Consider the following 23,721-nt stretch of genomic DNA (forward strand, 5'->3'; position numbering starts at 1 on the left):
GTGGCCAATAAGTGTATGTCACACTGGCTTCGAGCAGGCCAGTGTTAAAGGATTGTTCCTCCTGGCAAAAGTAATCATCCTATACCAACAGCTGTTTCCCACTCCAGTTCATACCTCCAGGAGGTTTGCATCCTTGTCGTACAGTTTAAAGGCTTGCCTGCCTCAATGACATGGAGAGCTATGTTGGCTGGAGTCAGGGCCTTATGCTTTGGCTCTTGGTAGGGTCACCCATGCCAAACAGGTCAAAGAGTAGAGGCCAGACTGAGAATGGTCCACCGGTCCTCCAGGTTTGGGTGTTTAGCTCAGGGCTCGCAACCCTGACTGCTCAAAAAAAATTGTTACAGAAACAGTGATGAAGAATCCTTCACAGATAAGAAATGTTGCAGATGCCGGAAATCCGAGCACAAACTGCACTGTTGGAAGTCCTGATGAAGGGTCTCAGCCCAAAACGTCAACTGTTTGCTCTTTTCCATGGATGCTGCCTGGCCTGCTGAGTTCCTCCAGCATCTTGTGTGTCTTGCATGAAGAATTCTGTATCTGTGTGCAGCCATTTACTGGTCAAGGACCAACAGAGATGGAAGACCTTCATTGCTGCCCAAACGGCAGTGGCATAACAGACAGTAACTAACTCCAGTTCATAGAAATTTCATTATATTCCTCTGCTGTTCCACTGCCCTACCCTCACACCACAACCTTTCTCCCACATCATGTACATTACAAAAGTGTTCCTTCTTCCAATTTAACCAAGAAGTTCGTTAATCAATTCAATGTCTTTTCTCCCTCTGTCTTATCTGGACTGGGTCCACTTAGTCTGTTGCTTTTCTTCCTTAGACCGCTGGCTAAATAAATAAACACAAGCAATTCTGCAGATGCTGGAAATCCAGAGCAACACACACTGGATGCTGGAGGAGCTCAGCTGGTCTGGCAGCATCTATGGAGAGGAATAAAGAGCCGACATTGGTGAGTTGGCATTCATCACTGTGGGATTGAGTTCAAGAGTCGTGAGGTAATGTTACAGTTATATAAGAGTCAAGTTAAGTCAAGTCAAGTCGCTTTTATTGTCACTTCAACCATAACTGCTGGTACAGTACATAGTAAAAATGAAACAACGTTCCTCCAGGACCCTGGTGCTAAATGAAACATCACAAAACTACACTGGATTATGTGAAACAACACAAAACTACATTAGACTTCAGACCTACACGGGACTACATAAAGTGCACAAAACAGTGCAAGATAGTACTCTACAATAACTAATAAACAAGACAATAGGCACAATAAAGGGCAAATTACAATATAATAATAAATAACGTAAATGTAAACAATGTTTTAGCAGGAATTGAGAAAGAAATGAGCAAAAATTGCAAAGGGAGTGGAGTGGTGTTCAGCTGAGTGTGTGTATGTGTATGAGTGTGCACGTGTGTGTGTGTGTGTGTGTGTGTGTGTGTGTGTGTGTGTGTGTGTGTAAGTTGGTGTCAGACTCTGGGAATTGGGGAGTCTAATGACTTAGGGGAAGAAACTGTTACACAGTCTGGTTGTGAGAGCCCGAATGCTTCGGTACGTTTTGCCAGATGGCAGGAGGGAGAAGAGTTTGTATGAGGGGTGCGTGGGTTAGACCTTGGTTAGACCCCATTTGTGTTCAGTTCTGGTCACCTCACTACAGGAAGGATGAGGATACTATAGAAAGAGTGCGAAGGAGATTTACAAGGATGCTGCCTGGATTGGAGAACATGCCTTATGAGAATAGGTTGAGGAAACTTGGCCTTTTCTCCTTGGAGTGACGGAGGATAAGAGGTGACCTGATAGTGCTATATACTGTAAGATGACGAGAGGCATTGATCATGTGGATAAGCAGAGGCTTTTTTCCCAGGGCTGAAATGACTAGCATGGGGGGAGGGGGCATACGTTTAAGGTGTTTGAAAGTAGGGACAAGGGGTATGTCAGGGGTAAATTTTTCACACAGAGAGTGGTGGGTACATGGAATGTACTGCCAGTGAAGGTGGTAGAGGTGGATACAGGGTCTTTTAAGAGATTCTTGGATAGGTACATGGAACTTAGAAATGTATTCTAGAGCAGCTTCTAGAGTAGGTTACATGGTTGGCACAACATTGTGGGCCGAAGGGCCTGTAATGTGCTGTAGATTTCTATGTTCTATTTTGGGCTGAGGCCCTTCATCAAGACACACAATAGTCTCATTATATTTCTCTACCCTCACACTACAGCCTATGGGTGTGTGGCTAATGTTCCCCTCCAGCATGAAACAAGTATCTTTCTCTGCCATCTTATCTCCTGTTACCCTGAGACCAACTTGTTCATAACAATCACTTCCTGATCAACCAGTTCAGTCCCTGTTAAACTACTGACAAGCCTAAATGTCCTTGCACCCACGTCAATTGATTGTGTAGTTCACTCTCCTCTTCATAAACGTTGTTCACACAAAGTGCTGGATGAACTCTGCAGGTCAGGCAGCATCTATGGACATGAATAAACAGTTCGTGTTTTGGGCCGAGACCCTTCTTCAGGACTGAGGAGGAAGGGGGTAAGGTGTCTGAATAAAAAGGTGAGGGGAGGGGAAAGAGGCTAGCTGGAAGGTGATAGGTGAAGTCAGCGGGCGTAATGGGGCAAGGGCTGGAGAGGAAAGAATGTGATAGGAGAGGAGTGTGGACCATCGGAGAAAGAAGAGGAGGAGGGGACTCAGGGTAAGTAATAAGAGGAAGTGCAAGCTCAGAGTGGGGGATAGAGGAAGGGAAGGGAGGGAAGTTTCTTCACTGGAAGGAGAAATCAATATGCGTACCATCAGGTTGGAGGCTACCCAGATGGAATATAAGGTGTTGCTCCTTCACCTGTTGGACCAACACGTCAGAGTGGGAATCAGAATGGGAATGTCTGGCCACTGGGAAGTCCTGCTGGTGGCAGATGGTGTGGAGGTGCTCGACAAAGCGGTCCCCCCAATTTACATTGGGTCTCATGTAGGGGAGGCTGCATCAGGAGCACTGTGGTTCTGTAGCCCCTCCATTCCTCTGTCTCCTATCAATTTCTATTCCATCACCAAGACCATCTGAGTTCATCACTGTACCTGTCCAATTCTTTCCTCAGCTGAAATCTTCACTTGTTTTTATATGAATAAGGGTCTCACCCCAGAAGCTCGACTGTTTACTCTTCTCCATACGTACTGCCTGATCTGCTGAATTCCTCCAGCATTTTGTGTGTGTGTGTGTGTGTGTGTGTGTGTGTGTGTGTGTGTGTGTGTGTGTGTTACTCAGGATTTCCAGCATCAGAATCTGTGTTTGTGTCTGTGTTTTTCTCTTGTTCCCTGAATTCCATTGTTCAGCTTTTTAAAAAATTGAGGTAGTTAGAAGCATCTTAATTAAGAACCACAGCCTGAAACTTTGACTTTTCCTCCACGGATGCTTCCTGGCGTGATGAGTTCCTCCAGCAATCTCTGAGTTGCCTGCTTCTTAATTTAAGCCTTTATCTCCCATTGGCCCTGTGCTTGCTGTCCTGAATTGGCTACTGGTTAAGAGATACTCCATTTTTAAACTCCCTCCCTTTTTACATCTTAAAAAGTTTTACAACTTGTGCCCCCTCCTCCAATCCTACAACACAGTCCTCTTAAGTTTTCCTGTGAAATGCCTTTTTTTTCTCAGCCATTAGGATTTAACAGCTTTCACAGCCATTCTTTTTATTGGTGTTTGAAAGTTGCTACATAAGAGGAAAGTCGTTGTCATTGTTAGAAGCCACTGGCAGCTGTTCAAATAGCAGCTAAAATGTTTATTACTTCTCTGCTGCGTTTTGCATATGTTAGTTGGCCGAAGCTTTTATCAAATAAACAGCGATACCAAAGAGAGCCAGGTGGGGGCGGGAGTCTGGCTGTCGGCGTGATGACGTCGACGCGATTGGTGCCGCGATGACCGGCTGACGTCAGCGCGACCGTGTGTGGGGCTGACGTAGTGCGCAGGCGGCGGTGGCGCGGCGCCTGTTGTCTCGGGCTGTTGGTGTGGGTTTCGCTCGGCGGACTGCGGGGCTCGGTCCTTTGCCTTCTGAGGCGGCGGCAGGTCGGTGCGTGGGCTCTGACTGGCCGGCGGCCTGGGGTCGGCTGGAGTCTGCGCTGCCGTAGCCCCGGACAGCGCACAGGAGGATCCCAGGGCACAGAGCGACTCCAGGAACACACTGGTGGATTCTAAGGCGCAGGGTAACGGCAGGGACCCTATTGTGCGTCCCAAGGTTAAGGACTGAGGGTTCCCAGTGTGGCCGTACACGGAACAAAGCAGGGTCCTATCGTGATTCCAAGGACAGGAGGGTCGGGGAGTGAAACCTGAGGGAAGAGTGACTGTTGCCCAGCGGAGAGTGAGGTGCCCTCCCCCAGCGAACCCAGGGGAGAGTGGGGGGCCCCGGTTGATTCCCAGGGGAGTGTCGTGGGTCCACCACCGCCTAATTTATGGTGAGAGTGGGGTCCACGGAGTGACTGATCCCCAAGCGATAGCGAGATTCCCAGGGAGGAGAAGCTAGGAGTTGCAATTCCCAAGGGGTCCCCAGCGTGATCACCAGGGGAGGGGGTGGTGTTCTGATGTGGAGGGAGATCCCAAGAGTAATCGCCAGGGGAGTGGGCAGTTCCAGAACATTCTTCGCAGTTAGTGATCCCTGTTTGGGTCCCAGAGCAGAGGGGAAACATAGTGTTGTTTTTACAGTGGAGGAGGTGGAGTCCCAGGGTGAGTTGAGGCTATCTGGAAGACCCTGTTGATATACCTGGGCATGTCAACCACAGGAACAAGCACAGAAGCTACGAGGTCGACCAAAGGGATGGTCTAAACATCTGAGAAGAATGCAACAAGAAAGACAGATCCCTCTGCAACTAAGAATATTCTCGCAACAAAAGCCTTATTGAGAGATTATAGATACAACATTGGAATGGCTAACCTGCTGGGAACAAAATACTGACTTCCGTCTTAAGCTTTCTGTTTGTTGGAGGAAAGTGTCCTTAGAAGATTCTATAATTTATGACCTTTCTTCATTGGAGTCGTGCGGTATATTTTTTACGAACAAGGAAGTCACCATGACGAGATTTTGAATGTCTCAGCTTTTGACTGAGTGCTGTGGAATTGTGAAGATAATCAGTGTACCTGCTCAGAAGTCTTAACATGACTATAAGGGTCCTGGAATGTGAACTGAGGTTGGGGTGTACCTTTCCTTGAAGTTTGGCTACCCTTCAGACAGTTCGCTTTACCGAACTGAAAAATGAGCTGTGTCCCCTGGAAAGGAGACAAGTTAAAACTGGACTCCGAAGTACAGCCGCCCACTTTGATTTACCATGAGAAGCAGAGAAGGGAGCTGTGCGCACTACATGCTCTCAACAATGTCTTCCAGGATGGGAGGGCATTCACCCGTGAGACGCTGCAGGAGATTTTTCAGAGGTACTTGAAACAGGAGGGAGGGGATGTGTCTGAATCCTGTTTGTATGTAGATTAAATTGTGCAGTTGTTGTAATGATTATGCTTCAGATTGACCATTACCCGGTGGGAAGCTGAGAGGCTGAAGATAGTGGGTTCAAATTACATTCCAAAAATGTGCTTTGTACTCTCCTGGTGTAATTTGAAAGGATTCTGCTGAAAAGTGCTGCCTTTTTTTGGGGGGGGGGGGGAAATTAACCCAGATTCCAGATGTTGAAGAGCTCCTAATCATGCAGTTCTCATGTGGATTGAACTTCAGTAGTCCTCTCTGAGTTAAAGTTGTTTTGGTTTGTCTTGAAAGTGTTCAAAAGGTGTTTAAAAAAAATTCAAGTCATTTTCTTCCCCCACACCCCGCCACCCCCAATCAACGCATGGTACATTTCAACGTGGAGCACCTGCACTCCGTCCGCCAGAAGTGAAACTTCCCGTTGGCCAAGCATTTTAATTCTGGTTCCTATTTCCATTGCGACCTGTCAGTCCATGATCCCACCATTTGTGCAAGATGAGGTCACCCTGGGGGTGGAGGACCTTGTACTCCGTCTGGGTAGCCCCAAACTGATAGCATGAGAGTTGATTTCTCCTGCCGGTTTAAAAAAAATCCTTCCCCCTCCCTCCTCTTGTCTTATTCCCCACTCTGGCCTTTTAGCTCTCCTCACCCGCCTGTCACTTCTCTATGGTCCCCCTCCCCTTTCTCCTACAGTCCACTCTCCTATCAGATTCCTTCCTCTCCAGACTTTTACCTTTCTCACCCACCTATCACCTTCCAGCTAGCCTTTTTCCCCTCCCCACCTTTTTATTCTGGCATCTCCCCCTCCTCCTTCTCAGACCTGAAGAAGCATTTCGGCTGAAGCATCGACTGTTTATTCATTCCCACAGTTGCTGCCTGGCCTGCTGAGTGTGTGTGCGCGCGTTGCTTTGTCATTCCAGTGACGTTACAAAAGCAAGTTACAGCGCACGAGGAAGTGAAAGCAAAATACTGCTGATGCAAAGAATTAGAATTAAAAGCCAAAAGTGTTGGGTGTGCAGACACATTTATTTACTTTCTGTGTGGGGATACAGCCCGGTGACAGGCAATTGTTATGGAAACCATCAACCACTCACTGAGGCACGCAAGCCTCCAAACCCAACAACAAGCTGCTCTTGGAAGGAGCTCTGTAATAGCGTTACACTAATCCCTGTGCTGCCATGCTTCCCCTGTATGTGTGGCGAGAGGATTTGTATTTATTTGGTTTAACCTTTCATCAGAATTTGGAATCAAAAGAAAAAAAAAGTTAGTTTGCAGAAAAGAATGGGGCGAATGAAAGATTATATTGATTGTGTGATCAGGAGACAGTGAATGATGTACTGTAAGTAGTAATAGTCCAGCTGGAACAAGGAGGCTCTATCTTTTTTGTGCTATGGACCCGTCATTAACCAATGGGTCTGTGGACCCTGGGTTGGGTACCCCTGATCTAGGAGATGGTGAATAACTAGAATAACAAAAGTGGCGCTGAATATGAGCAGTGAATCTGAAATTGCCAGCAGAGAAGATGGGAAAGAAACACTGAGCCCAGGAAATGAGTCATAGGACTTGGAGAGACTGATTACCTGGAGTAGTTGAATTCGTTGTTGGGTCCAGAAGGCTGAAATGTGTCTAATCAAATATAATATATAAAATCAGAAAGTGTTGGAATTAAAGGTTGATTCTATCTGTAAAGGGAGAAATAACGTTCCAGGCTGATGACCTTTCATTGGGAAATTTCATGAAATGCCGATTCTGCTTGCTCACCACTGATACCGTTTGACCTGAAGAGCGTTCCCAGCATGTTCAGATTACCATTATCTGACCCCTTTGCTGCTCTTCTAATTCTCCCTTATTCTGCCTGTGACTGTTTGCCAGCACCTCCTTTTTAGCAAATTATAATCTACAATACAGTGGTGCCTGTGACAGAGCAATGACCCAAGGCATCTCAGAGCATTGCTTAGAGAAGGAATTCTTCAACTTCCTGTTTTTCTCCGTCCCTTGTTTTTTTGTTCTCCACACTCTGTGCTCAGTGTCCGTTCATATTCCTGTGCTGCCTTTCCCTCCCCTCTCCCCTTCCCTCGATATCTATTTAAAGATACAGCGTGGAGCAAGCCCTTCTGGCCCAACGAGCCACACTGCTCAGCAACCCACCTATTTAACCCAAGCCTAATCACAGGACAATTTGCAATGACCAGTTAAGCTACTAACTGGTATGTCTCTGGAATGTGGGAGGAAACCAGAGCACCCGGAGGAAACCCGCGCTTTCGTGGGGATGTACGGATTCCTTGCAGCTGGCATCACAATTGAACTCTGAACTCTGATGCCCCGAGTTCTAATAGCATCACACTAACTGCCACGCTACTGTGGCACCCCAGAGGAGGAATGAACGAGAAGCAGTATCTCAGGGTAAACATCAATCTTAAATCATAGAAAAAGACAGTGTGGAAGAAAACCATTTGGCCCCTTGTGTTCGTTCAGCCCTTATAATTAATCACACTACCCAACTCTCGCCTCATTGCCTCACAGATTATGGTCTTGAGTATTCAGCGCCTCCTTTTTAAATGTGGCAAGGACTTCTGCCCCATAATCTTGTTATATCTTGTTCAGACCTGCACTGGAAAAGCTTTTCTTCAATTCCACATCAATCCCATCCCCACCGTCTAATCAATCAGCAGCCCCAAGATTTCCCCTCTGCAAAAAGGCCTTCCTTTGTTTTACACATAGCAGAGAAGGGGATCATTCAACCCATTGGGTCTATGCCAGCATAACAAGACTATTCCTGATACTATTCTCTTTCATGTGCCAATTAGCTCCCCTTTGTTTTTCCTGCCCCGGGGCAATTTGCAACTACCTTACCACCAAGTCTTTTCAATGTAGAGGAAACACGAGCAGCCAGGGATAACCCACGTGGTCACAGGAAGCCCCTGCAAACTCCACATAGACAGCACCTGTAACATCAAAGATTTGCTGTTCCTTCATACCCGGGATATTGCTCTGAGAACATGCATTGACTTGATAGGCCAAATGGCCTATATTACAGGAAATTTTAGATAAATATGCACGTCTTTAGCTGTGGATGGAAGGGTGGGGGAGTGTAGGCTTCTATTGGCTGCCTTTGATTACTCGAGGAGAAGATAACTGCTTAAATCCTGCATACCCGCGTTAGTGAAGGCACTCTGTTGAAGAGCAAGCTGCAGAAATTAGACTCAGCAACAGCAAAGGAATAGCACCACCCAGCTATCCCCCTTCCTTTCCAGTACTGAAGCAGGGCCTTGGTCCGAAACATCAATTGTTCATTCATTTCCATAGATGCTGCCCGACCTGCTGAGTTCCTGCAGTGTTTTGTGTGTGTTGCTTTGGGTTTCCAGCATCTGTACTTTCTCCTGTTTATAGTTAAATATCTCTACGTCAGCTTGGTATTTGTGACATAAGACCATAAGATACAGGAGCAGAATTAGGCCATTTGGTCCATCGAGTCTGCTGTCCATTTTCCCTCTCAGTCCCAATCTCCTGTGCCTTCTCCCTGTATCCCTTCATGCCCTGACTACTCAGGAACCTATTAACCTCCACCTTGGTGCCACGATAGCATTGCAGCCAGCGCGATGCTACCACAGCTCGCTCGTTGGGAGTACGATTCCGACGCGCCTCTAACATGAGCCTGTATGCTCTCCCTGTGGAATGCGCGTGTCTTCCTCGGGTGCCCCGACCTCCTCACACAGTCTAAAGACGCACCGGCCCATAGGTTAAACGGTCACTAGATAAGAGGGATTTGTTGGTATAGTCATTCCTGTGCCTCTCAGCCTCCTAAATTTAGTATTATGAGGAAATAGCCTCAAGACTATAAGACACAGGAGCAGAATTGGGTTATTCAGCCCATCGAGTGTGCTCAGCCAGTCCATCATTATCCCTCTCAACCCATTCTCCTGTTTTTATCCCATAGCCTTTTGAAGCCCTGACTAATCAAGAACCTATTAACCTCTGCTTTAAATATACTCAATGACTTTACCTCCACAGCTGCCTGTGGCAATGAATTCCACAGATTCACAACCCCCTGGCCAATGAAATTCTTCCTCATCTCTGTTCTAAAGGGGATGTCCTCATATTCTGAAGCTGTGCCCTCCCCTCCTGGACTCCCCCACTATAAGAAACATCCTCTCCACAGTTTGACTGGGCCAGCAAGGCTTGGCATTCATTTTGCACATGAGTTGTCATCCTAATTGTACATCAGGAAGTCTGCCACCTTTCATCAGCACGTCATTCCATGTCCAGCCTCGACCCATCTGTTATTGAAGCTCACATTCCACTGACTCTTGACGCAATCTTGAATGGCTTCCCAACCTACAGCTTTCATAGACAAACTCAGCCAAGCCGGTTCTGTCCTGGACACCTGTCCACCCCGTATTCTTTGAACAGCATTGCTTCCCAGCATCCGAACCCTGAGAGTTAATCTCCTGGTCTTTCAGGCTTTGTCATGCCCCATATGCAACTTCCTGTGCCCTCTGTCGAACCTTCTGTGAATTCCTCACAATTCAGATTATCGCATATACATCATGTCTTTCAAACATGTTGTGATTTTTCTTAATAAAGACAAACATGGCGTGTGTTTACGTTAGAGCATTTTATTACTGAACTGCTGCTCAACTCTTGCCTGCATGACCAGGTCACCATTGTAGTTTCCAATTCCAGGTTAACCCCTTGCACTGGGAACTGAAGTTCTTTAATGTGTACACATAACAACACATCTTCCTTCCCCCTTGATGGAAAAACAAGTGCAATACTATACCCCCATAAACCTGCAAGCAGCAATAATCCTTTCTAGCAAAGATATCCACATGGGCAGTTTGCCTTATTTTGGTAAAACCCTAAACTCTGGAATTTGCTTATATTTCTACCTGAGGCCTATAAGTCCAACTGCTTAACCAAACATCTATTAACTCCTGAAACCTTTTATTTTTAGGTGGTCACTTTATTTTGATTAATGTTCTTGTGGTGGAGATGCATTGCTACCAACAAAGGTGTAAGGCGCTCCTCCCCTCCACTCGCCTGCAGGTCACCCTTGGGCAAGGTGTAGCCCCTGCTTCGCCCCCCCCCCCCACCCCCTGTCAGGGTCACATAAGGCATGGGAGCAGCTGGTGGATGGTCGTATGAGCAGCTGATGCACATCATAAGTCCTGGCTATGCAACCACAGACACCAGGCAGACATCAGACATTCTCTGAAGAGTATTGATAACGGCTGGGGTCACCCATCTTGTAAAGACACTGCCCAGAAGAAGGCAATGGCAAACCGTTTCTGTAGAAAAATTTGCCAAGAGCAATCATGGTCATGGACAGACCGTGATTGCTCACGTCATAATGAATTTGCACATTATGAATGAATGTTCTTTGAAAGCCTTGTTATTCTGTACTCAGGGCTACCTTGTCTTATTATGCACACACAGCTTGTAGGATCCATAGAGCACCACAGCATAGTACAGGCTCTTCAGCCCACAATGTTGTGCCGACCTTTTAACCGACTCTCAGATGAACCTAATCCTCCGTCCTACATAGCCCTCCATTTTTCTATCATCCATATGTCTAATTTTCTTAAGTGCTCCCAATTATCTGCTTTACCACTACCTCTTCACTCTCTGTATAAAGAACTTACCTCTGATATTCTCCAATGTTTTCCACCAATCACCTTAAAATTATGTCCTGTAGTATTAGCCTTTTCCACCCCTAGGGGAAAAAAAGTCTTTGGTTACCCACTTGATCTGTGCTTCTTAGTATCTTGTACACCTCCATCAGTTCTCATGTATATTTTATTCTCTTTTTGCTTTAACCATTTATCTCTGGAAAACAATCCAAATATTGACACAATCTCTGACTGCACGACCACTATCAACCTTTTCAAACTCATTTGCCTTTGCCTCCTGCTCTAAATCTTGCATTTAGTCCTAGAGTATTGTTGGTTGAGACTTGGCATGTTTCATTCTCTACTTCCCCACCCCACCATCCCCCTGCCGCTCTTCAATTCAAGATCCACTGCAGAGACAAGCTTTGGCTGTTGGAGCTGCTACATTTTAGGTTAGGTACTCAGCCATGGCCCTATTCTCAACACTGATGGATGTAAAAGAAAAAAATCTCTCAGCAAAACTTCGAAGAATATTTTTGCAATAATGTAAGGGGATGATGTCCCAATCAGGATCACAGCCAAAAAGAAAAAAAAAGACATTTGCAGAAGTTTGCTGCGAGGTTTAAACCATAAGACCATGAGAAATTGGCGCAGAATTTTGTCATTCGGTATATAAAGTCTCCTCCGCTGTTCAATCATGGCTGACATTATTCCTCTCAACCCCATTCACCTGCCTTCAACCCTTTGACAGCCTTACTGACAAAGTACTTATCATCCACCTCTTTAACAGGATATCCGTGAGAACAGAGCCCTTTCATTTACACAATGGATGATCTATACCTTATGAGTTTTGTGCAGCAAAAATTTCCTTGGTTAAAGGGCAATGTTTCACATTGTGATCGAGGCACCAGCTGGATGCGTCTCCATTTCACAACAAGCTACAAAAATAATCAGTAGGGATCAAGCCAACTCATTGAAGAATGCTAGATAATTTACAAGAATTATTCCAGGAATCACAAGGTTAATGTATGCGGAGTATTTGATGACCCTGGGCCTGTATTCATTGGAGCTTAGAAGAATGAGGGTGGAAACTCATTGAAACCAATCGTATATTGAAAAGCTTAGGTAGAATGGACATAGAGAGGATGTTTCCTGTAGTGGGGGTGTCCAGAACCAGATGGCACAGCCTCAGAATAGAAGAATGTCCTTTTAGAACAGAGGTGTGGAGTAATTTCTTTGACCAGAAGGTGATGAATCTAGAATTCATTGCCACAGACTGCTGTAGTGGCCAAGTCATTAGGTTTATTTAAAGCAGAAGTTATTGGTTCTTAACTAGTCAGGGCATCAGAGGTTATGGGAAGAAGGCAGGAGAATGGGGTTGAGAGGGATAATAAATCAGCCATAATGGCATGGCAGAGCAGACACAATGGGGGCCTGTTGGCCTAAATCTACTTCTGTTTCTTGTGGTTTTTAATCTGTGCTCCATATCGGAGTGTGCTTGAGAATATGCAAACCACCACAGCAGAATTGCCAGATGAAGAATGTCCACTTCAGTACCATCTCCATAGGTAGAAAAAAAATTAAGATCTGGCATGTAATCTTTGAGGATTGAGAAAGAAATGGGACTTGAAAGCCAGAGGCTAACACGGTTATCTGCAGTGGGAGAGCTAGTCCATGAGGGAGTGATTTGTATTTCTGGAACACAGGGACCAGAACTCAGGCTGCTTCAAAGAGTCCAAGTATATCTATTATAAAATTATATATGCAGTATACAACCTGGAGATTTGTCCTCCCCATATGCCTTTGTGAAACAAAGAAAACCATGGAACCCAGTCAAAGAAAAACATCAAACCCCTTCCCCTGGCACAAAAAACAAACCCAGCAAATTGCGCAGACAGCAACCAAAAAGAGTGAAGACTGATGGATCCTACATAAGCCAGACTGATTAGTCCAGCTCTTTGGAGATGCAATGTCCTCACAGGATGGGCATTGGGAGTTGCTTAAGCTAATTTTGCAGGGGCCTACACAGAGGAAGATAGGATTAGAAGAGGGCAACAAGAAATTGGAAGCTTTTTGATAGAGCAAGGAGATTGGAGATCTATTTACAGTGAAGGCACTGTAGTAGTAAGAGCTGTATTAAACAAGATTGGGAAGTTGCAGAGGCAATTTACCATATGAGGTTACAACACTCGCAATAACAAAGAACTGGCTAAAAAGAACATCATGGTTTCTAAATATTTTTGTATACACGTTGTTCAGCAAACGGTGGGGAAGGAAGAAGTGGGCGTAGTGGTATTACTTGAGAATACTGTAGAGCTGGAGAGAGGATGTCCTGGAGCAATCAAGGATTCAATCTGTGTGTTTAGAATGGAGAAACAATAGAGGAACAATTATACTGAGACGTTTCTGTTCTATATTTGTAATGACACAAATCTTGGAGGCAGAGTGAATAGTGAAGGGAATAATAATAGACTGAAAGGAAACAGGCTGGTGAAATTCCCAACTGCTGAGAATGAAGTAGATTATCGAGTTCGCAGGGGCACGGTAGCTTAGCATTTATTGCGATTACTTTACAGCACCAGCGATCACCAATCAGGGTTCAAATCCCGCCGCTGTCTGTAAGGAGTTTGTAGGTTCCCTCCACAACCGCATGGATTGTCTTCTGGATCTTCAGTTTCCTCCCACACTCCAAAGCGTTAGGGTTAGTGAGTTGTGGGCACGCTGTGCTGGCGCGGACATCCACAGCACAATTCTCAGACTATGCTGATGGTTATGTCAAAACAGTGCATTTCACTGTGTTTTGATTCTTTAGTTTACAAATAAAACTAACCTTCAATCTTTAGAAAACTGCAGAGATGTGCAAAAGTCAGAGTATTAATGAACTTCAGCTATCCGTCACAAGCATAACAAGGGGCAAGTGGAGTAGAATTTCTGGTGTGTTCAAGAGAATTTTCTTGTTGGGTTTTTGGACCAAAACGGAATCCCAAATAAGAATCAGGTTTTAAAATCACTAGCATATGTTGTGAAATTTGTTGTCTTTGCGGCAGCAACGCAAGACAATAATAGGAAAAAAACTGAATTACAGTAAATATAGATTTAACAGTTAATTAAGTAGTATAAAAATTAAAAAAATTATGAGATAGTGTTCATGAGTTCAACATCCATTCAAAATTGGTTGGCAGAAGGAAAGAAGCTGTACCTAAATTGTTGGGTGTGTGCCTTCAGGCTCCTGTACCTCCTTCCTGATGTAGTAATGAGAACAAGACAAGCCCTGAGTGATGGGGGTCCTTAATGATGGATGCTGCCTTTTTGAGGCATTGCTCCTTGTAGATGTTCTGGATACTACAGAGGCTATTGCCCATGATGGAGCTGACTCAATGTACACCTCTCTGAAACTTATTTCGATACTGTGCAGTAGCTCCCCACCCCCCTGTACCAGACAGTAATGCAGCCAGTCAGAATACTCTTCAGGGTACATCTGTAGAAATATTTGAGTTTTTTTGGTGACATACCAAATCTCCTCAAACTCCCAATGAAATATAGGGTTAGGGTTGTCATGCCTTCTGTAGCTTCATTGATACGTTGTGCCAGATATATTGACTCCCAGGAACTTGAAATTGCTCACTCTTTCGACATCTGACCCCTTTGAGGACTGGTGTGTATTCCCTCGTCTTGCCCGTTCTGAAGTCCACAATTAGTCCTTTGGTCTTGCTGACAAACATTTCTGGGAGAGTAACCACAAAATGAAGTGGGGAGCATATAGGAAACAGCGATCATGATCAATGGGCTTCAGAATAACTACGGAAAAAGGTGTGGGTCACTCAAAGGTAACTGTAGACAATTGGAAGGAGTTATATTTTGATCCAGATAAATTTGAATTAACCAATAGACAATAGGTGCAGGAGTAGGCCATTCGGCCCTTTGAGCCAGTACTGCCATTCAATGTGATCATGGCTGATCATCCATAATCAGTACCCCGTTCCATATCCCTTGATTCCGCTATCTTTAAGAGCTCTATCTTTCTTGAAAGCATCCAGATAATTGGCCCCCACTGCCTTCTGAGGCAGAGCATTCCATAGATCCACAACTCCCTGGGTGAAAAAGTTTTTCTTGAACTCATTTCTAAATGGCCTACCCCTTATTCTTAAACTGTGGCCTCTGATTCTGGACTTCCCCCAACATCGGAAACGTGTTTCCTGCTTCTAGCGTGTCTAATCCCTTAATAATTTTATATGTTTCAATCAAATCCCCTCTCATCTTTCTAAATTCCAGTATATACAAGCTCAGTCGCTCCAATCTTTAACCCTCAGTTAAAGGTAAATTCTTAATTGAACAGTTGACGCCTTTATGTGGTGGAGATGTTTTAGCTACAGTCCCATATGGAAGAAGTATAGAAACATTAAAACCAGAACTCTCTGGGTGTCAAAAAGATAGAGTAAAGTGCAACTGGTAAAAGAAGAAATGACAGATACCATGGCGTCTAAATTTGTGTGAACCAACCTCATTGCAGAACACTCAGAGTGGATGTAAAAAGAGGAAATGAGAGGCAGAGAGAATTAAACAAGATCCCAAAAATATTCTACAATTATATGAGCTGAAATGTTGAAAGAGGAGAGGTGGGACTGTACAAAGACTAGAAAACACTCAGTGGCCACTTTATGAGCTATCTGCTATACTTAATCAAGTGGCCACTGTGTTTATTAATGGTCTTCTGCTCTAGCCTATCCACTTTAAGGTTCAACATGCGTGTTCAGAAATGTTCTTTGGCACACCACTGTTGCAACGCGTGGTTATTTGAGTTACTGTCACCTTCCTGTCAGCATGAATCAGTCTGGCCATTATCCTCTGACCCCACCCCCTCATTAACAAAGCATCTTTGCCCACAGAGCTGACATTGGTTATGGTTTTTTGCTCTTCTTCCACAGCATTCTTTGTAAACTCTAGATAGTTCTGAGCGAAAACCCCAGATGATAAAACAGTTCCTGAGTTACTCAAACCACCCTGTCTGGCACCAACAATCATTCCAGTCGAAGTCACTTAGATCACATTTCTTCCCCCATTCCGAATAACAGCTGAACCTCTTTGACCACATCTGCATGCTTTTGTGCATTGAGTTGCTGCCACATGATTGGCTGATCAGATATTTGCATTAACGAGCAGGTGTTCCTAGTAAAGTGGCCACTGAGTGTAAATCTACCCATAAAGGCAGATGGCTGAGGTAGCAAATGAATAATTTACTTCAGTCTTCAGTAAGGAAAATGTGGGAATTTCAGCAAAGGAAGATATTCTTGAGATTTTCATTTGGCTGAAAATTAATAAAAGGGACAAACTGGGAGGGATAACTGTCCTCAAAGCTGATCAATCACCTGGTCCAGGTGGGATGCACCTTGGGTTTCTCATGGAAGTAAGGGAGGAAATTCTAGAGGGACTGTCCAAACATCTATGAGTGCAAAAGTGTTTCGAGAGCTGTGGAGTCTTCAAGAGTATATTTTTGTTCAAAATTCTGGGTAAAACCATTACAGAGCAGTCAGTTCCCCAGAGTCAGAATAGAGTTAAATATCAACAGCATAATTTGTGAAATTTGTCAACTTTGCAGTAGAGGTACAATGCAATGCATAATAATAGACTGCAAAAAAAAAACCCCAATAATAACAAAAGGGAAGTAGTGACGTTATGTTTATGGGTTTGATGTCCATTCAGAAATCAGATGGCAGAGGGGAAGAAGCTGTTCCTGTCCTTCAGGCTCCTGTACCTCCTTCCTGATGGTAGCAATGAGAAGAGGGCATGTCCTGAGTGATGGAGGTCCTCAATGACGGGCGCTGTCTTTCAGAGGCATCGTTCTTTGACGATGTCCTCATTATTACAGAGACTAGTGCCCATGATGGAGATGGCTATTTTTACAGCACTGCAGCTTACTTAAATCCTGTGCATTGACTCCCCTACCCCCCCACCCCACCCAACATACCAAACAGTGATGCAGTCCATTAGAATGCATCTGTCAAAATTTGTGAGATTTAGCCTCTGTAGAAATTTAGCCTTGATGGTAGGGTGGGGCAAGGTGTAAACGAAAGGTAGCATTGTGGATAGAAAACAAGCTGGGTGACAGGAAGTATGAGTAATTAAAGAGTTTACTTGACGTATAGAATGAGTGGAGTTTCCTGGGGTTGGTATTAGAGCAATTACTGACTAGGTGTGCAGATTTTAGAATTTCAAAGTAAGCTTATTTAAGAATAAGGGGTAGGCCATTTAGAACAGAGATGCGGAAAAACTTTTTCACCCAGAGAGTGGTGGATATGTGGAGTGCTCTGCCCCAGAAGGCAGAGGAGGCCAAGTCTCTGGATGCTTTCAAGAGAGAGTTAGATGGAGTTCTTATAGATAGTGGGGTCAAGGGATACGGGGAGAGGGCAGGAACGGGGTACTGATTGTGTATGATCAGCCATGATCACAGTGTATGGTGGTGCTGGCTAGAAGGGCCAAATGGCCTACTCCACCTATTGTCTATTATTATCAAAGTACATGTATGTCACCATATACTAAATTATGATTCAATTTAATTCCACGGACCCCTTGCTTAATGGTATTGGTCCTTGGCATAAAAAGGTTGGGAACCTCTGATTTAGAGATATAACATAGAGAAGGCCCTTTGGGCAGCAACCCCTCCCCCTATTTCTTACAGACATTTACATAAAAAATAAAGTAGTACCATTGATTTTTATGAAAAAAACTACACACAAACAAAGACTGACAAACAACCAATGTTCAAAAGAAGACAAATTGTGCACATGATTTTTAAAAAAAAAGGTGAATGAATAATACTGAGAGCTTGAATTGTAGAGTCCTTGAAAGTGAGCCGGTAGGTTGCGTGGTGGCACAGAACTAGGCGCTTGTGTTGCTGTACTTTAAGGAAACACCTGAGTTGTGGAATGGGTAGATTAAATTTAGTTATGTAAAATACAACGTGTTCAATTTTGATAGGAATGTTTATAAAATGGATACAGGAACCGGGAATTCTGGGGGCTTTTATGCCTAATTCATTGAAAGTGGCAGAGCAGATCAAGGTACTGGCATATGGTTTCCTGAGGGTTATACATACGCCAGTGTTTTGGGTACAAGGCTTGGAAGTGACAATGAATCTTCTTAAGCTGCTCATTCAGACCAAAGTGGTTTATTGTGTTCGTTTGTGGGGCCATTCGTGGATATAAGAGCTTTGGGAAAGCTGCAGAAAAGATTTACTGGAGTGATTTCCTGGGATTTTGAATGGGAATAGATTGGAGAAGTTGGGATTATTCTTCTTACAGTTGAGTTTGCAAAAGGATCTGATGCATACACTTAGAACCACCAAGTTTTTAGTCCCGGGATAAAAGCAATTCACATTGGCAGTGGTCTTGAGAATGAAGGTGACTGAAGAATTTTTTAATGCACTGAATGGCTGTGGTCTAAGATGCTCTGTCTGGATAGTAGTGTATTTAATTCAATTTTAGCATCAAAAAGGATGCAGGGAAAACACTTGAAAGGGGAGAGTTTTCAGGTCTATTGGTAGATGGGGTGATGTGGAAGCCAGATGTATTGTTTTCTGTAAGCTCTGCAAACTTTGTGATTTACTCTTGTTTATTCCACCACCCTATCTCTAGCTCCTCCTACTTTGAACCTTGGAATTGTTTACTTTGCTTTTATTAACTGCCTGTATTAATATTTTAATTTGTGGTCTGAGCAGGAACCATCACAGAATGGAGGACTGTGCTGACAATTCCTCTCTTCTAATCTTATTTTTTTTGTGCATTTTTCTTGGAGGGTCTTGTAACCTGTGAGATTCCTCTTTGAAGTCCGTGTCTGAAGATCCAATGTGTGTCTCCAGTCTGTAACTTCTCAAAGGACCTGTTAGCGTCATCAAACATAACTTTCTGAAATCCAGATTGTCTGTTTCTAGTTATGTTTTGCATTGATCCTCTGTATTTAGTATTGCTGAGTTTTTCCTACATTAAACTTGTGAACTCTCTCCATTCTCACAGCCAGTCTGAATATAATTTCTCAGATTATGTTTAGCTCTTCTGTCTTGGGACCTAGAGAGGGATGAGGCATTGTGTCTCTCTTCCTTAATCTAGTTGGGGGAGCTCACTTGATGTGGTCACAAAATGTTTCCTCTCTAAGAGAGGGGTTTTGTCTCGCTGTTCCTTGATCTGGATGAAGTGGCGAATGTGGGCTCACTTTTGACATTTAAGAAAAACTTGGACAGGTATATGGATGAGAGGGGTTTGGAGGGATATGGCCCAGTTGCAGGTCAGTGGCGCAGCCAAGAAGGGCCAAAAGGCCTGTTTCTGTGCTGTAACGTTCTATGGTTGGGAAGGTTACTTGATGCAGTTATAAAGCATCTCATCTCTAAGAGAGGGTTTTGTCTCACTCTTCCTTGATCTGGTTGGGAGCTTACCTGATGCGGTCACAAAGCATCTCAACCAGGAAAGCTGAAACAAACAATAGTACTAAAGGCAGTTGAGCTGTTGCTATGGTGACAACAGTGAACTGCAGCGTGAAGCAGAAGGCGCTTATCAGTGTTTGTATAATTCAATTCCATATTCTGAAAATGATCCCGTGGCGGTTATCAAAGCAATCTTTCAGACCAGCCGTGCCTTTGATTGCTGCATGCTATCTGGATTTATGACGTTACAAAGAACAGTGCAGTCACTTACAATGAGAAGAGATTGACGTAGCTTGTGCTGATGTACTCGGAAAGGGTGTAAACTGTACTACTTGATTATATCATAGCAAAGAGGGTTTTGAGTGAGGCTTCATCTATTATTTGTATATCTGGTTAACAGAGACCTTTAAAAGCATGTCAAGTTTATGTCAGATCCATGATTACGTGTGCTCCTGTGCCTGGAGCCTAGATCCTGAAGCAGTGGTTGGCACAGAAATTTAAAAGGCACAATGGCCACGAACTGAAAGGTAGGATAAGACTAGAGTTGCCATGGATGCAGAGGCTTTCTTCCACATCATCAGCATCAGTGGCTGTTTCCCTTAGAAAAATAAGCTGAATAGATTTGTGTTGTTGTGGAACCTAGTTACACATCTCAGAAATTCTTAAGTTTCCTTGTAATAATTTGCAGTGGCATGATCTTGCTAGAGAATTTGGTTGCCCTGAACACATTTGGTGGGGGGGGGGAGGGGATGTGGCACTCTCTGTGTGGAGTTTGCATGTCCTCTCTGCCACCATTTAGATTTTCCCTAGGTGTGCCAGTTTCTTCCCATATTCCAAAGATGTGCTAATAAGTTAATTTGCTACAATAAATTACAGGGAGGGGGGAGAGTGAGTCTGACCCAGTATTACAGCACACATTGTTATATGTGTGGCAGGACAATTTCTATAGTTACATTGCCCTCATTATGCTTCTTTACATGTCGTTTTCAAATGCCCTGGTCTTCCCACCAGCACACCCAAAGTAAGTGTTTATTACTGTAGTCTTGGAGTTGTATTCATGCAGTGGCGTGTTGATTGCTTTCACACATATGCAGACATCTCAATTGGATGTTTCCTGTTCCAAGCTGCATTTTAAATTTCATCTACAATCCATATTCAGAGCTGAAGGTTGGTTGCTAAAGTCAATGTTCGCTATACGTTTTAACCCCAAAATGTGTACGAGAGTCCAAGTCACAGGACTACAGGGAAACGAGAATAGGAATTGGACATGATGGGGGTTGCTGTGCACCAAACTAATGGCCAAATGACAGCTGCTTGCCCTGCAACAAGTATTTGCTGTTATATCCTTAATGGTGCCAGCTGAGGGAGGCAAAAGGGGAGACATTCTGTTTCTGATGCTACTTGGCCAGAATATTGGTGGCACGGAACCTTCTGGTGTCCGTTTGAAATCACCAGAGCAGCAACCAGTGCTTCTGCACCATCTGCCTCTGGGACTTCCTGGTGGCCAAACATTTTAATTCCCATTCCCATTCTAATGTGTCTGTCCAGACCCTCAGAGTGGAGGAGCAACACTGGGTACTGTCTGGGTACCTTCCAACCTGATGGTATGAATATTGATTTCTCCTTCCGGTAAACAAATTTCACCCTCTCTTCCCCCCCCCCCCACCCCATTCTCCACTCTGACCTCACCTGTCTATTACTTCCCCCGGGTCCCCTTCTCCTATGGTCCTCTTTCCTATCAGACTCCTTCTCCAGCCCTTGATCCTTTTTCACTCACCTGACTTCACCCATCACCTTCCAGCTAGCCTCTTCTCTCCCCCCCCCCCCCCCCAAATACTGGCACCTTCCCCCTTCTCAGTCCTGAAGAAGGGTCTCAGCCTGAAACATTGACTGTCCATTTCCATAAACACAGCCTGACCTGCTGAGCTCCTCCATCATTTTGTATGTGCTGCTTTGGATTTCCAGCATCTGTAGACTTTCTCATGTTCCTCATTGCTTAATCTCACTGAAAACAGCCATCAGCCTGTCCTGCTATTTATGTGAGTTGGCCAATTCCTGTGTGTGACTTGGACCACAGCCTTCTGATTCAGCCCACTCAAAATAATCTTCAGAAAATGGGGATTGAGTCATTTAGCGCCAATCTCTACAATGTTTTTATGTGAAGAGGGTTTGGGCACCAGTTTCTCATCCAGAGGAAATCATTGTGCCTGATTTTCATTGGCTTGAGATGAGTAGATAAAGAAACTTCAGTAGAGATGAGAAAATGTGAAAAAGACAGTGTGGTTAGGAAGGCTGATGAGATACTGGCTTTCATTAGAGCACTGAATAAAGAAGTATGAGGTTATTCTCCAACTTGGTCAGATCTTAGCATGCAGTTCTGCTCACCAAAGTGTGGGAAGGATGTGATAATGGTGATGTGGATGCAGAGAAGATTCACCAATCAACCTCCCCCCTCACACAGTTTCACCCATCACATCCCAGCTGGTACTCCTTCCCCACCCACCACCTTATCCTGGCCTTACCCACCCCCACCCCCCGTCCAGTCCAGTGCTAATGAAGGGTCTTGGCCCGAAACGTCGACTTTCATTTCCCTCCATGGTTGTTGCCTGATCTCCAGATTTCCTCCAGCATTTCGGGTATGTGTGCTCTGGATTTCAGAATCAGGTTTATTGTCACCAGCATGTGACGTGAAATTTGCTAACTTAGCAGCAGCAGTTCAATACATTACATATATAAGAGAATAAAAATTAAAATAGTAATAATAAATAAATGAATTGCAGTATACTTATGTTGAATAGATTTTAAAAAAGTGCAAAAGCAGAAATACTGTATATTTTTAAAAGTGAGTGTTGAAGGGGTTCAATGTCCATTTAAGAATCAGATGGCAGAGAGGAAAAAGCTGTTTCTGAATCACTGAGTGTGTGCCTTCAGGCTTCTGTACCTCCTACCTGATGGTAACAGTGAAAAAAGGGTATGCCCCGGGTGCTGGAGGTCCTGAATAATGGACACTGCCTTTCTGAGATACTGCTCCTTGAAGATGTCCTGGGTGCATTGTAGGCTCGTACCCAAGATGGAGCTGACTAGATATATAACCCTCTGCAGCTTCTTTCGGTCCTGTGCAGTAGTCCCTCCATACCAGACAGTGATGCAGCCTGTCAGAATGCTCTCCATGGGACATCTATAGAAGTCTTTGAGTGTATTTGTTGAAATGCCAAATCTCTTCAAATTCCTAATGAAGTATAGCCACTGTCTTGCCTTCTTTATAATACAATGATATGTTGAGACCAGGTTAGATCCTCAGAGATCTTGACACTCTTACTCACTCTCTCTGCTTCTGATCCCCCTGAGGATTGGTATGTGTTCCATTGTCTTACCCTTCCTGAAGTCCACAATCAGCTCTTTCGTCTTACTGACATTGAATGCCAGGTTGTTGCTGCGGCACCACTCCACTAGCTGGCATACCTCACTCCTGTACGCCCTCTCGTCACCACCTGATATTCTACCAACAATGGCTGTATCGTCAGCAAATTTATAGATGGTATTTGAGCTATGGTTAGCCACACAGTCATGCATATATAGAGTGCAGAGCAGTGGGCTAAGCACGCACCCCTGAAGTTTCCAACATCTACAGAATCTTCAGGTTCATCGAGATGACTCCTGGGATGGAACAGTTCAGTTACTAGGAGAGGCTTGAGAAACTCTATCTTCTCTTCCTGGAGCGGAGGATATTGAGAAGGAATATGACTGAGCTGTATAAAATAATGAGGGGTATAGATGGAGTGGACTGTAGAAAATACTTCCCATGTCAAAGGTAGGTAAGGATAGAGGAGATTGGTTTAGGGTCAAGAGGAAGAGACTGAGTGGGGGTTTGAGGGGTCCTGCGGCACCCTGAGTGGTGGGTACATGGAACGCAGAACCTGAGAAAGTGTTTGCATCTGGGGCATTTCGGAATTGTGCAAGTGGACACTTGAATCATGTAGACGCAGGGGGCTATGAGCCAAGTGCCGGATGATGGGATTGATACAGGAAGGTGCTCAGTGATCAGTGTAGATCAGAGGTTCCCAACCTGGGGTCCACAGACCCCTTGTTTAATGGTGTTGGCCCATGGCATGAAAAAGAGTTGTGAGTCCCCGGTGGAGATGAATTGGGTTAAACAGTCTGTTAGCACGCTTAGTGGTTCTGTGAGGAGGTGAGATGCTCCCATGGCTAAAATGTTGACAGCCACAAATCTCGAAGGTTTCGTGC

General features: G+C 44.5%; 1 protein-coding gene across 1 annotated transcript in view; it reads left to right on the forward strand.

Moving 5' to 3' along the window:
- Nucleotides 1-3,946: 3,946 nt before the first annotated feature.
- josd1 (Josephin domain containing 1) overlaps nucleotides 3,947-23,721 on the forward strand; it is a 42,679-nt gene continuing 22,904 nt past the window's right edge. The window contains exon 1 of the mRNA XM_059953587.1: nucleotides 3,947-5,411. Within this exon, the coding sequence (XP_059809570.1) occupies nucleotides 5,236-5,411 (176 nt within the window). The 5' untranslated portion in view covers nucleotides 3,947-5,235. The remainder of the gene's footprint in view (nucleotides 5,412-23,721) is intronic.

Source organism: Hypanus sabinus, chromosome 29 (genome assembly GCF_030144855.1).
Source record: "Hypanus sabinus isolate sHypSab1 chromosome 29, sHypSab1.hap1, whole genome shotgun sequence".
NCBI lineage: Eukaryota > Metazoa > Chordata > Chondrichthyes > Myliobatiformes > Dasyatidae > Hypanus > Hypanus sabinus.